At 46.8% G+C, this 13,799-nt stretch overlaps 1 protein-coding gene across 1 annotated transcript; it reads right to left on the bottom strand.

The window, feature by feature from the left end:
* Nucleotides 1-1,866: 1,866 nt before the first annotated feature.
* On the bottom strand, nucleotides 1,867-11,307 carry LOC106586635 (uncharacterized). The gene is made up of 7 exons (XM_014174131.2): nucleotides 9,619-11,307; nucleotides 8,891-8,964; nucleotides 7,641-7,875; nucleotides 5,250-7,213; nucleotides 4,267-4,482; nucleotides 2,870-2,990; nucleotides 1,867-2,542 (listed from the first exon to the last, which is right to left on the bottom strand). Exons 1-6 carry the CDS (start codon nucleotides 9,953-9,955, stop codon nucleotides 2,889-2,891), a joined length of 2,928 nt encoding a protein of 975 aa, XP_014029606.1. The 5' UTR covers nucleotides 9,956-11,307; the 3' UTR covers nucleotides 1,867-2,542; nucleotides 2,870-2,888.
* Between the last annotated feature and the right edge of the window lie 2,492 nt (nucleotides 11,308-13,799).

The raw sequence follows: 13,799 nt of genomic DNA, 5'->3' as shown, positions 1-13,799 counted from the left end.
TTCACATTTAGACCTGACAGTTTTTCCCTTTCATAGATAGATAGGCAGCATTCGAAAAGACAACGGGAGGAAACAGACCCTTACCCCAACTAGCCAACTCATGGGCCCAATCCCAAATAGATCCCTAGACCCTATGCACTTGTGGAGAACTGAGTGGACTTGACAGGTGTAAGCAATATGGTAATACATCTACCTTGTCCTTTTATCTGCTACAGTGAAGTTTCTCCATATTGCTTCAATCAAATCCTCTCCAATCTCAACAAGTGAATAGGGTGTAGGGGTCCTTTAGTGATTGGGCCTATTCCCCCCTCCCAACCACCTTTCCCAAACTGAAGGTGAGACTAGAGAACCGATACATAGACAAACACTAGTCAACTCATCTCTAAACACCAAAGACAGTAGAAGAAACCCAATATACCTCCTCGTCTTTAACAGACACTCCATCTCCACCCCTGTGAACTTTCAAGTATTCAAACCTGGGCCTCGTCTACTCTCCAGCTTCCCCGCCGTTACATCAATGTACTGAATCTTAGGTTTACAACAAAGCTATGGTACACTACATGACCAAAAGTATGTGGACACTGCTCATTGAACATCTCATTCCAAAATCGTGGGCATTAATATGGAGTTGGTCCCCCTTTGCTGCAATAACAGCCTTTGCTTTTCTGGGAAGGCTTTCCACTAGATTTTGGAACATTGCTGCAGGGACTTGCTTCCATTCAGCCACAAGTGCATTAGTGAGATTGGGCACTGATGTTGGGCGATTAGGCCTGGCTCGCAGTCAGTGTTCTAATTCATCCCAAGGGTGTTCGATGGGGTTGAGGTCAGGTCTCTGTGCACGCCAGTTTTTCCACACCGATCTCAACAAACCATTTCTGTAAGGACTTCGCTTTGTGCATGGGGGCATTGGCATGCTGAAACAGGAAAGGGCCTTCCCCAAACTGTTGCCACAAAGTTGGAAGCAGAGAATAGTCTAGAATGTCATTGTATGCTGTAGCGTTAACATTTCCCTTCACTGGAAGTAAGGGGACTAGCCTGAACCGTGAAAAATAGCCCCAGACCATTATTCCTCCACCACCAAACTTTACAGTTGGCACTATGCATTCGGGCAGGAAGCGTTCTCCTGGCATCCCCCAAACCCAGATTGGCAGTCCGATGGACCAGATGGTGAAGCGTGATTCACCATCCAGGGCAGCAGGTAGCCTAGTGGTTAGAGCGTTGGGCCAGTAAACTAAAGATTGCTAGATCGAATCCCCGAGCTGACAAGGTAAAGATCTGTCGTTCTGCCCCTGAACAAGGCAGATAACCCACTGTTCCTAGGCCGTCATTGTAAATAAGAATATGTTCTTAACTGACTTGCCTAGTTAAAAAAAAAAAAAAAAAAAAGACTCTAGAGAACGTGTTTCCAGAGTCCAATGTCGGCAAACTTTACACCACTCCAGACAACACTTGGCATTGCACATGGTGATCTTAGGCTTGTGTGTGCGCGGCTGCTCGGCCATGGAGACCCATTTCATGAAGCTCCCGACGAACAGTTCTTGTGTTGACGTTGCTTCCAGAGGCAGTTTGGAACTTGGTACTCAGTGTTGCAACTGAGGACAGACAATTTTTACGTGCTTCAGCAGTCACATTCTGTGAGTTTGTGTGGCCTACTACTTCACGGCTGAGCCGTTGTTGCTCCTAGACGTTTCCACTTCACAATAACTGCACTTACAGTTGACTGGGGCAGCTCTAGTAGGGCAGAAACTGACATGTTGGAAAGATGGCATCCTATGACGGTTCCACGTTTAGCACGATGGCGCCGACAGAGGGGGTCACCTCGCTTCTAGTCCTTAGGAAACTATGCAGTATTTCGTTTTTTTATTGTTAGATTACTTGTTGATATTGCTGCATTGTCGGCTCTAGAAGCACAAGCATTTTGCTACACCTGCAATAACATCTGCTAACCATGTGTATGTGACCAATAAAATTTGATTTGAAAGTCACTGAGCTCTTCAGTAAGGCCATTCTACTGCCAATATTTGTCTATGGAGATTGCATGGCTGTGTGCTCGATTTTATACACCTGTCAGCAACGGGTGTGGCTGAAATAGCCGAATCCACTAATTTGAAGGGGTGTCCACATACTTTTGGTGATGTCGTGTATAAGTGCACTCAAAGATTCAGTCTATACATAGTAAAATAATGATAGAAATAACAATAGTGGTAATAATTATCATTGTCATAATACATTTCTGTCATTTCAATTCTACACATTTCTCATTTACATAAACTGTGACGTCGTCAACCATTTAAATACAGTGACGTCACAGTTGCCCCACCCCCTGAGTGTAAAGTTCAAGTTGAAACCCATGTAGCTACTGAAAATGCAAACGAGAATTTAAGTTTGGTTATTTAAATAACAAGAATCAACGTCATAGTAATTACATCTTTCCTGGGAGCCTTGTGCTTGGATGTGATGGACGCATAGCATGTACCAGCTTGCAATTCAACAATGTGCTCTACTCTCTTCATCACGTCACTCAATGTTGACAGCTTCAACCCTTAAAACACAAACAGGACAGTTAGGGAACTGGAGAGTTAGTCCAACAACGCACAACAGACAGGAATTCAATCATAAAAGGCAAACTTCACTGATAGGAGCAGTATGTACAGTATGTCAATACTGTACACTTAAAGGACAAAACAACCCCAGTAGAACAGTTAAAGGCAGCGGGTGGCCGTCATGTCACCTCTGACTTCAGAACATCAGCTGCCATTTTGTGTTCATTTCCCGACTATTCTACATGTTGAGTCGACACCAATAGGTGATCTACTGAGCACGGCCGATGTCGGTTATGGTTTGTCTTGCCCTTAAGAGGGACACTCACCTCCCTCCCTAGTCAGCTCTCAGGATGCAGCCATACAGCTGCGACACTTATACAGCCTTTGGTCGTGGGTCCGGATGTGGTTCTTCACATTCCTCATCCTGAAGAACGTCTTACTGCACAGCTACAACACACAGAGAGGGGGGTGTTCAATACCATATCAGTTCATAGTTACAGGCCAGGCAGAGAGGGAGGGGGGGGGTGTTCAATACCATATCAGTTCATAGTTACAGGCCAGGCAGAGAGGGAGGGGGGGGTTCAATACCATATCAGTTCATAGTTACAGGCCAGGCAGAGAGGGAGGGGGGGTGTTCAATACCATACCAGTTCATAGTTACAGGCCAGGCAGAGAGGGGGGGGGGTGTTCAATACCATACCAGTTCATAGTTACAGGCCAGGCAGAGAGGGAGGGGGGGGGTTCAATACCATACCAGTTCATAGTTACAGGCCAGGCAGAGAGGGAGGGAGGGGGGTGTTCAATACCATACCAGTTCATAGTTACAGGCCAGGCAGAGAGGGAGGGGGGGGGTGTTCAATACCATACCAGTTCATAGTTACAGGCCAGGCAGAGAGGGAGGGGGGGGGGTTCAATACCATACCAGTTCATAGTTACAGGCCAGGCAGAGATGGAAGGGGGGTGTTCAATACCATACCAGTTCATAGTTACAGGCCAGGCAGAGAGGGAGGGGGGGTGTTCAATACCATACCAGTTCATAGTTACAGGCCAGGCAGAGAGGGGGGGGGGGTGTTCAATACCATACCAGTTCATAGTTACAGGCCAGGCAGAGAGGGAGGGGGGGTGTTCAATACCATACCAGTTCATAGTTACAGGCCAGGCAGAGATGGAAGGGGGGTGTTCAATACCATACCAGTTCATAGTTACAGGCCAGGCAGAGAGGGAGGGGGGGGGTGTTCAATACCATACCAGTTCATAGTTACAGGCCAGGCAGAGAGGGAGGGGGGGTGTTCAATACCATACCAGTTCATAGTTACAGGCCAGGCAGAGAGGGAGGGGGGGGGTTCAATACCATACCAGTTCATAGTTACAGGCCAGGCAGAGATGGAAGGGGGGTGTTCAATACCATACCAGTTCATAGTTACAGGCCAGGCAGAGAGGGAGGGAGGGGGGGGTGTTCAATACCATACCAGTTCATAGTTACAGGCCAGGCAGAGAGGGAGGGGGGGTTCAATACCATACCAGTTCATAGTTACAGGCCAGGCAGAGATGGAGGCGGGGTTTCAATACCAGCAGATAGTAAAGAGGTGAGGAATGAGGGGGCTAGGGGCAGGAGTTTAGAGAAGGGGTGGGGGTAGAAGCATGGGTGGGGGTTAGGAAAGGGGTGAGGGGGGTAGGGGTAGGAGAAGACAGTAGTAGTTTGGTTTCCAGTTGCAGTACATACAGGGCAAGGCCAGTGCTTGCCCTCGATGTGCCTGATGCGGTGCATGAGGAGGCCGTTACAGTCCTTGTAGGAGGCCCGGCACTGCAGGCAGACGTGGGATGACTTGGCCTTGGGGGCCTGACTGCGAGGACTCCGCAGTTGCTTGAGCCGCGCCCGGCAGATCGAGTCCAACAGGGCGGGGCCTCGGCTAGGCAGGTGGAGGGGCTTAGCTTGCTTCTGTGGAGAGAGAGGGAGAAGAGTCCATTCTGTTAGATAACATTCAGGAACACACATGGATTTCTTTAGATGCCTTTGTGATCTTTTTTGCTGTACACCCAGTTACATGGTCATTACATATTGTAACTTGATGATATATGTAGGCGAAGCAATCAATATGGAATGTTATCCAACTCAATTTAGTCTCCAAAAGTAAGAAGCATGTATCCTTAGCCCAGATCCAACATTTCCCAACGTAATCTAAGAGAGCATTAAAGTAGTGTCAACATTTTTAACAGTGTGAAAGCAATGCTCCCGTTAGTTACCAAAGAAAACCAACAGTGTGACTGATGATTAGACCCCCTTTCCCCTCAGACCAGGATTGGTTCAGCCATTTAACCCCTGACTGAATCCTCAGTCTGATAAATGGTGTTATGGAAAGATAACGGTTAACTCCACCCACCCCTGACCTCCCCTCTACCACTCCTCTCCTAAAATCCTCAGGAGAACTGTGGAGGAAAGCATGGCTGCATATCAATAGTTTCAAACTGGCTTCCTTTCCTTGCCTCCTTCCCTTGATCTGAACTGATTTCAGAGAATTAGCCAGGTGAATGTCCTTCAGTAGACCTATGATATTTCTTTCATCTACAGTACCTTGTGTTTTCTTGTTAGTGAAGTTGACAGAAATAAGATGAGGACAGAGAACAGCAGCAGCCCACTTGAAACTTGTCCCAAATAATAGGAGAGAATGTGCAAGAACAGCTATACTATGCATCCCTGGTGTGTACCTTTGGTATGTCCCGTGCCGTGCGTGCACCCTTTGACCCTGTGGCTCTAACCAGGTGGGGGGCCTTGTGTTGGTGAAAGTTGACAGCCCTTGGTGGCCCCTGCCTCTTGGTTTGACTTTGGTTCACACTCCTCTCCTCCCGCTCCTTCTTCACCATGGGCAAAGTGGGGGGGCCTCCTCTGGCCCTCAGGACCCTGTCCGGGCCTCCCCCGGGACCTAACCTCTCCCCCCTCGAGACAGATCGTGTTAGGCAGATATCCACACTCTCCTCCTCCCTCTTCACCCCCACCATGGGCCCTCCAGACGGCCGGCAGAAGCTGAAGAGGAAGCCTGGATCTAGAAGCTTGACAGGGGGCTTGATCTGCCTCTTGCCCAGCTCTGGGGAGGGCGGCTCGGGGAAAGGTCCCACCACAGGTAGAGGGTCTGCTGGTTCCTCCTTAATGACCCTGTACAGAGGATGGCTATGGAGGGGAGGAGGGACAGGGTCAGGGCTGAGGATGCTGCTGTTTTTCCTTCTGCTCAGAGCTCCAGGCCCTCTCTCCTTGACCCCCCTTGCTCCCTGGTTGCACCCTGTCCTCCTGCTCTTCTCTTTGGGCTTATGCTGGGCTCTCCCAGCCTCTTTCATGCCACTCTGCTCCGGCTTGGCTTTGGCCAACAGACGCCCGCTGTTGTAGCGGAGCACCCTGACAGTCTCCATGGTAACCTTGTTCCTGGGGTGGGCCCTGGGAGGGGGGATGTGTGTGTTTGGGCGTTGGCCATGTGAGGGGAGGGGCGGGGCTGAGATGGCGTAGTCGGCATGTTCCGGTTTGATCCTGAGAGCAGAGATGTTCCTCTTGGGCTTTGGAACTCTGACGTTCCCAGAGCGGGGCGGGAGGTGCGGAGGGGGATGGCTGACCTCTTCAACCCTGACAGAACGCCTGAGATCCCTGCCGCCGTAGGCTGGCCTGGACACGGGCTGCAGCAGGTCCGGTAATGCCACTTTACTGCGCATGCTCCTGTCGCTGGGCGGAAAACGACGGGGCTGCCTGGATCTCTTCAGTCTCCTGTCCTCCATGCTGATTGGGTACACAGGCTCCTTCTTTATGATCCTGTTCAATAAGTGGGCATTGGCAGGGGTGCAGAGAGGGAGGGACAGGGGCAGCCCCCCGAACCCCTGTGGTCGGGGTTTCCTCCGCTTAGTCAGCGAATAGTTATTGACTTTCAGCTTCCGGAGCCGTTTCTTCTGCCTCCAGCCAATCAGATCCTCCGGTCTGGGGAGGAGGGACGTCCTCTGTAACCCGAGCACGCTCATCAGCCGGTACTTCTCCAGCGCTCTGAAATTATCTTTCTCATCTTCCTCCTCCACCCTCACTATGTTGGCCTCAGAGCAAGCCCTCTGTCTGGAGGAGGTGGAGGCAGGACGGGGGACTGGGGGTGGCTTTTGGCCCTGAGGAGGGCTCTCTGTCCTGGGCAGCATACTCTGGACCTCCTTGGCGGCACCGGGAGTGGAGCGGAGGAGACGGGTACATGTGTGGGGCAAGGAGGAAGTGGGGACGTTTCGGGAGCGGGGGGTGGAGGGGACATTTTTTCGGGGGGAAGAGGTTATTTTACAGGAGGGGGATTTGAAGTCCATGAGCTTCATCCTGTGCATGGGGCTGAGGGGGAGGCCGTTCCGCCCTGGAGGGTGGGGGCTGGGTCTGAGGGGGCGACGGGGCGACCGTCTGGTGGGGCTCTCCTCCCCCGACTCATCGGACTGATCCAGAATCAGTCTGAAGCCATCACCCAAACCCCTCACCCCTCTTCCCCCAGCCAACCTCTCCCTGTGGTCCGCCTGCTCCCTCTGGAGGGCCGTGCAGGCCTCCACGGCAGGCCACATGCCCAGATGACGGGCCATAGTGCTGACCTCTGACAGGTCCTCCTCAGACACACACAGAGTAGAGGAGTAGGAGAAGTCCAGCAGAGACACCAGGCTAGACTCACTGAAACCTACAGGGCAGGGAGAGGGAGGTGATTAGACAGGAAGTGAAAGCTAAAAAGTTGTGAGATTGAATTTTTTATCTGAGAGAGAGAGTGAGAAAGAGAGAGGGAGAGAAAGAGAGCGAGAGCGAGAAAGATAGATTAAATTAAGAGAGAATCAATATAGGCACAAACATCAGCCCTAGCCCCAAAAACAGATGCTGAGAAGATCAAGGGAAGCAGTGGAAGGAGACCAAACATGATGGAGTGGAAAAGTGGAAAAGAAAGTGAGGTAGAAAGTGGTGTCGAGTTCATTTCAAAGGAGTAGTCGTCATGTCCATGCCAAAACAACATGGGCATTCTCAAAATGGGAGAGCAGAGTAGATGGAAGAAAAAAGAAACACATGGATAAAGAAACAACCCCGTTCAGAGAGGCGTGTGTGTGACCGTTTCATACCTGTGAGGTCAATGTCAGACCTGGCGCTAGGGGCGGAGTCCATCTCAGTGAATACTTCCTGAAAGTACTCGCTCACTGCCACCAGCACTGCCTTGTGGGCGGAGTAAGAGCGTCCGTCTGTCCTCAGAGTGATGTCACAGAACAGTCCAGCCTCCCGCTGGCTCCTCAGCTTATTCAGCACGTCACGGCTGTGTGACATCATTGTCTGAGAGAGACGGCTCTCGCCCACACGCTTCTGTTGGAGAGAGTTAGCATGAGAGGAGGAAAAGAGACACCAATAATTGTGAGAACACGATTGAAGAAAAGAGAACGTGAGAGACAGAAGTATGAAAAGATTGAACATGTGAGTGAGAGAAGATCACAATTCAGTATCAGTGCTGTCCAGAGAATGTGAGTGGTGTTGAGCAGTGGGAAATTCCGCTTATCGCTCCAGCACTCCACATCCTTTCCAAACGCTTGGCGCTCATACGAAAAATAACTGCTGCTCCGAATTCGCTTCATTCATGAAAATCACAATTTAAACAACACCCTTCTATTTTTGTGACTACCTGGAGCTACCATTTGGTATTGAAACCAAACCATATGATTTCAATGAAGATGATTTTAATAAACATGAAAAGGTGAATGTAAGAAGCGCTCATCATTTCAAATAGTCTACATGTTGTATTAAACATCATATAAACACTCTAAATAGGTAATGAATTATTTAGGATATATTATTTCAATGCTATAGCCTACAATGAAATACCTTGTGAAGCATTTATGAGTGAGACACTAGGCTGGTAGCTACATAAAGTGCTCAGCATTTAAACAACATTTTGTTGTATTAAATCATTATAGTCTGTAAATTGCTCATAAGGCTGTGACTTACTTAGAATTAAATAGAAAAACTGCTCTTGGTTCTCATCTTTGTTACCTTGATTTGGCACCTGTGCGTTTTATCAGTTTCTTTATGAAAATATTTAGCCAACTCCATGACAGTAGCTAAAGCAGCACACAAGTAGATTACAAATGCATGCTGGGCCAGGCATGCCCTGAGCTCATGAAGTGAGCGCTACTGGAGCGGAATTGTAACGGCGACGCTCCAGCCTTTGGGAATCTCGCTCCACGCTCCAGTCAAATGGAGCAGGCTCCGCTCCAGCCTTTGGGAATCTCGCTCCACGCTCCTGTCAAATGGAGCAGGCTCCGCTCCAGCTCCACTCACATACTCTGATGATGATCACCTGATGTTCTAGTGTACCATCTCTTACCGTGGGTCTCTTGTTCCTCTGCTCAAGGCACTCTGGACATTCCAGCACAAAGTCTCGGATCTGAAAGTACATCCCTGAGGATGAATCAATAATGTATGTTATTTCAATGATCATCATATCCAATATTTTATTCACAAAACAAACCATATTACACAAGCAGTGTTTGACCACCAAAAGGGTCCTAATGTTTCTGAACAGCAAAACAAGACCAGTCATTCTTCAATGTAGTTCAACATTATCTTTCTGACTAAAAGTAGCCTGGGGGTTAAGAGTGTTGGGCCAGTAACCAAAAGGTCACTGGTTCGAATCTCCAAGCAGAATAGTTAGGGGGGAAATCTGTTGACATGGCCTTGAGCAAGAAGCTTAGTCCTAATTGCGCCTGCAAATCGCCCTGGATAAGAGCATCTGCTAAATGACTCAAATGTAAATGACAAATGGCGCATTATATTAACACCTCTGTCTAACGCCTGCACTTGTGATGAGAATAGAGAAATACATTGTTTACACTAGATTATAGAGAAGCAACATAGGGGAAGTCAGTCGCAATAGAGAGAGCGTTAGATGTGTTTAAATTACAGCCTATACCAAGCCTCACAATAACATTATACTGACATATTTTGGTCTATAGGCCAGTTTGAGGAACATCCCAAGTGGTTTTTATCATTGTCCTGTGTAACAATGCCACGGAAGATCGATAATAACGAACCATCCCACGAGTCCACACTCACCCTCCCACCAGTAGTTCTCGGCCACTGATCTGTACGTGTCCTCCAGGGAGTGGTGGCGCGTGCCTGGCCGTCGCCGGTGGAAAGTGGCGATCGCCCCGAAACGTCGGTCCTCGTCAAGCACCTCCCGGTAATGGATGAAGCCTCTCTCCAACTTCTTACGGTACAGCAGTCCGTCAATCAATTCGAAGTTTGGCGAGCAACCCAAGGATTTACGCCCCGTCTGAGCACGGGCGGCGTCGGGCTCCCCCGTGAGCATCCGCACTCGGTCGGGTAATTTGGATGGAGAAAATGTGTCATCATTCGCGTATTGTGTTTTATAGTTGCAGTCCCCGGCCATTTTAGCCGGACTTCTTTTTTGTATCTGCTGTAAGCTACTTTTTCCTTATTGAGTCTATCCCTCTTCCTCTCCGCCGTCCGAAAGCAAAAACAAAAGCTATGTCCCTTGCACCGTTCTGGGGATTACAGCAGAGGGAGCCGTCTGTGCGTTACGGTTGCACGTTTCCTCGACCCAAAAGTTGTCAAGTGTCAGGTGTTGTCAACTCCACGTGGATGCGGTGACAGTAGTGGCCAGTGACAAAATATTAAAGACGGGCCAGGAAAACATAGGATGAAATAGACCTATGAAACTTTCAAATTAACATATTGGCAACCTATTTGGAGATGCTATTTATGTTGCATTCCATCGTGGTTAAAACCATTCACTGAGACATTGTGGCACGCTTAGCCACTATAATCAAAAAGTATCCAATAACAGTCTGCAGCACAAGAACTATGTAGCTGATTTGTTTGAATAGGAGAAATGTCACCAGCATATTTCCATGAAGTCAGCATCTCTTTGGCGATCATCCATACATTCCTGGGTCATGATCATAACCCGAACAGAGCAGTCTCATCCAGAGTCAAAGTAGATATCCTACACAAACCGGGGTAATCCAACAGAGACTAAGCGTGCACTTCCTTGACAATTCCAATAGATTATTTGATGATGACGTTGCCAAAAAAAAAGTAAATACTATATTCCAGATTTTTATAATGTAGGTCTGGATAGACTATATTTCAGTGGCAAAGTTGGTTTGAAAGAAAATGCATTTTGATTCTTCATTATCCCAAATGCCCATAATGAAGATGTTGGCAAATTATAATCGCGCCCACCCAATAACAAATGAGAAATATCGCATAAACAAGTGATACAATGTAACCAGCTATTTATCTTCTTATTTCACATCACTGGGCGCGACAATGTATCACCGAAGTGCCAACAAGCCAAATCAACAGATGTATCTATCCTTTTCTGTTTACAATTGCAATTGTCGGGTAGTCTTTGTAGCTAAATGACGACGACTCACTATTCCCCTGGTTTAACTTGTGATTTGTTTCGCTAACTCGGAAGCAACATGATGATGCAGCGATCTGTCCAGCATCGCGAGTTGAACGACCTATTCGTGAATCGAGGTGTTTCGCCGATCACCACAAATATTAAAAATGTCAAAATAATGTCTATAAAAACAACACAAGACTCCCGTATGTGCTATCCGACTCATTCCATATCTCTTCCCTTTACGCAAAATAAGTCAGATGATCAAATAATCCTTTTTTTTTTACTCATAACCTTCTGTTGGTTACGACATGACAACCTAACATCATTCTAACACTCACAGGATCTTCCCCCTCCTTCAGTCAATGCCTATTAGTAGACACTTTAAAGAGCCCCGACCATAGACAATGCGATTGGCCATTAGAACTGCCAGTCAGGGGGTGTTTTTCGTGCATCAAGATAGGTTGTTGACGTCAGTATTGCCTCACTTAGTGCCCACCGTCAAATTGATTACTGAGAAATAGAATTGATATAAGAATCAATACCGCTACTTCTCTTATATCAACCAATGCCTCTCTAGGGAATTCATATAGGCATATTCTTAGATTAATCTTCTTTTGCATTCAGACCGAGAAATGCGATCAGAGGACAACACGTCCAGGCATTCTTCTGCTACATGCTATAAATATAAACATGTTTAGAAATGCACCCACAATGTTGTCATCTAAGTTTATTCATGTGAATGCATAACATGTTGTAGGCTAGATATGTGCCCCGGAACTGGAATGGCAGGAGTGGCAGTAATTGATTTCATTTTATATTATTGAATGTAGAGCAGTCCCTTTCTTATAAGGATGATGGGATTTACAATCAAATGAGTAACATGCTTCCAGTTATATGTAGTTTAGGTAAGGCATTATCCATACTGACTGTTTGATGTAAGACCAGAGTGAACCACCCAAGCTCTCAACCCTGCACCTGACTGTATAAACATAATCATCATCATCTTCTTCTTCTTCATCCAAGGCATGACATGCAGCATACAAAAAAAGTGATGGAGACAAAATATACATCACTGCTCTAATGTCAGATTATGCCCTAAATGTACTTGTGTACATTCAACTGTGGTTGGAAAGACAATGGGATCTGTTCTAGTGGTTATTAAGGCTCTTACATTCCCACAGGATACTGGTCTAGGGTTATGATGCTGCAAGTGGCAGTGCCTTAGCACCTTTCTGCCTTATTATTGCTATTCAGATTTGTAAGTTGTCCCCTCACATATACAGTTGAAGTCGGAAGTTTACATACACCTTAGCCTAATACATTTAAACTCAGTTTTTCACAATTCCTGACATTTAATCCTAGTAAAAATTCCCTGTTTTAGGTCAGTTTGGATCACCACTTTATTTTAAGAATGTAAAATGTCAGAATAATAGTAGAGAGAATGATTTATTTCAGCTTTTGTTTCTTTCATCACATTCCCAGTGGGTCCGAAGTTTACATACACTCAATTAGTATTCGGTAGCATTGCCTTTAAATTGTTTAACTTGGGTCAAACGTTTCGGGCAGCCTTCCACAAGCTTCCCACAATACATTGGGTGAATTTTGTCCTATTCCTCCTGACAGAGCTGGTGTAACTGAGTCAGTTTTGTAGCCCTCCTTGCTCGCACACACTTTTTCAGGTCTGCCCACACATTTTCAATGGGATTGAGGTCAGGGCTTTGTGATGGCCACTCCGAAAGCTTGACTTTGTTGTCCTTAAGCCATTTTGTTGTCCTTAAGCTAACTTTGGAAGTATGCTTGGGGTTATTGTCCATTTGGAAGACCCATTTGCGACCAAGCTTTAACTTCCTGACTGATGTCTTGAGATGTTGCTTCAATATATCCACATAATTTGACTTCCTCATGATGCCATCTATTTTGTGAAGTGCACCAGTCCCTCCTGCAGCAAAGCACTCCCAGAACATGATGCTGCTACCCCCATGCCTCACGGTTGGGATGGTGTTCTTCGGCTTGCAAGCCTCCCCCTTTTTCCTCCAAACATAACGATGGTCATTATGGCCAAACAGTTCTATTTTTGTTTCATCAGACCAGAGGACATTTATCCAAAAAGTACGATCTTTGTCCCCATGTGCAGTTACAAACCGTAGTCTGGCTTTTTTTATGGCGGTTTTGGAGCAGTGGCTTCTTCCTTGCTGAGCAGCCTTTCAGGTTATGTCGATATAGGACTTGTTTTACTGTGGATATAGATACTTTTGTACCTGTTTCCTCCTGCATCTTCACAAGGTCCTTTGCTGTTGTTCTGGGATTGATTCGCACTTTTCACACAAAAGTAAGTTAATCTCTAGGAGACAGAACGCGTCTCCTTCCTGAGTGGTATGACTGCTGCGTGGTCCCATGGTGTTTATACTTGCGTACTATTGTTTGTACAGATGGACGTGGTATCTTCAGGCGTTTGGAAATTGCTCACAAGGATGAATCAGACTTGTGGAGGTCTACCATTTTTTCCCATGATGTCAAGCAAAGAGGCACCTCCAATTGACTGAAATTATGTCAATTAGCCTATCAGAAGCTTCTAAAACATTACATAATTTTTTGAATTTTCCAAGCTGTTTAAAGGCACAGTCAACTTAGTGTATGTAAACTTCTGACCCACTGGAATTGTGATACTGTCACGTCCTGACCAGTAAAAGGGGTTATTTGTCATTGTAGTATGGTCAGGGCGTGGCAGGGGGTGTTTGTTTTGGGTGTTTTGATGTTTTTGGGGTTTTGTTCTATGTTTTATATTTCATTGTTTATTCGAGTTCTATGTTGGTTTTTGGCAATGACCTCCAATTAGAGGCAGCTGGTTGTTGTTTGTCTCTAA

The sequence above is a fragment of the Salmo salar genome, chromosome ssa25, assembly GCF_905237065.1.
Source record: "Salmo salar chromosome ssa25, Ssal_v3.1, whole genome shotgun sequence".
Classification (NCBI taxonomy): Eukaryota; Metazoa; Chordata; class Actinopteri; order Salmoniformes; family Salmonidae; genus Salmo; species Salmo salar.
Note: the sequence above shows the minus strand (reverse complement) of the source record. Positions and strands in the feature narration are given on the sequence as shown.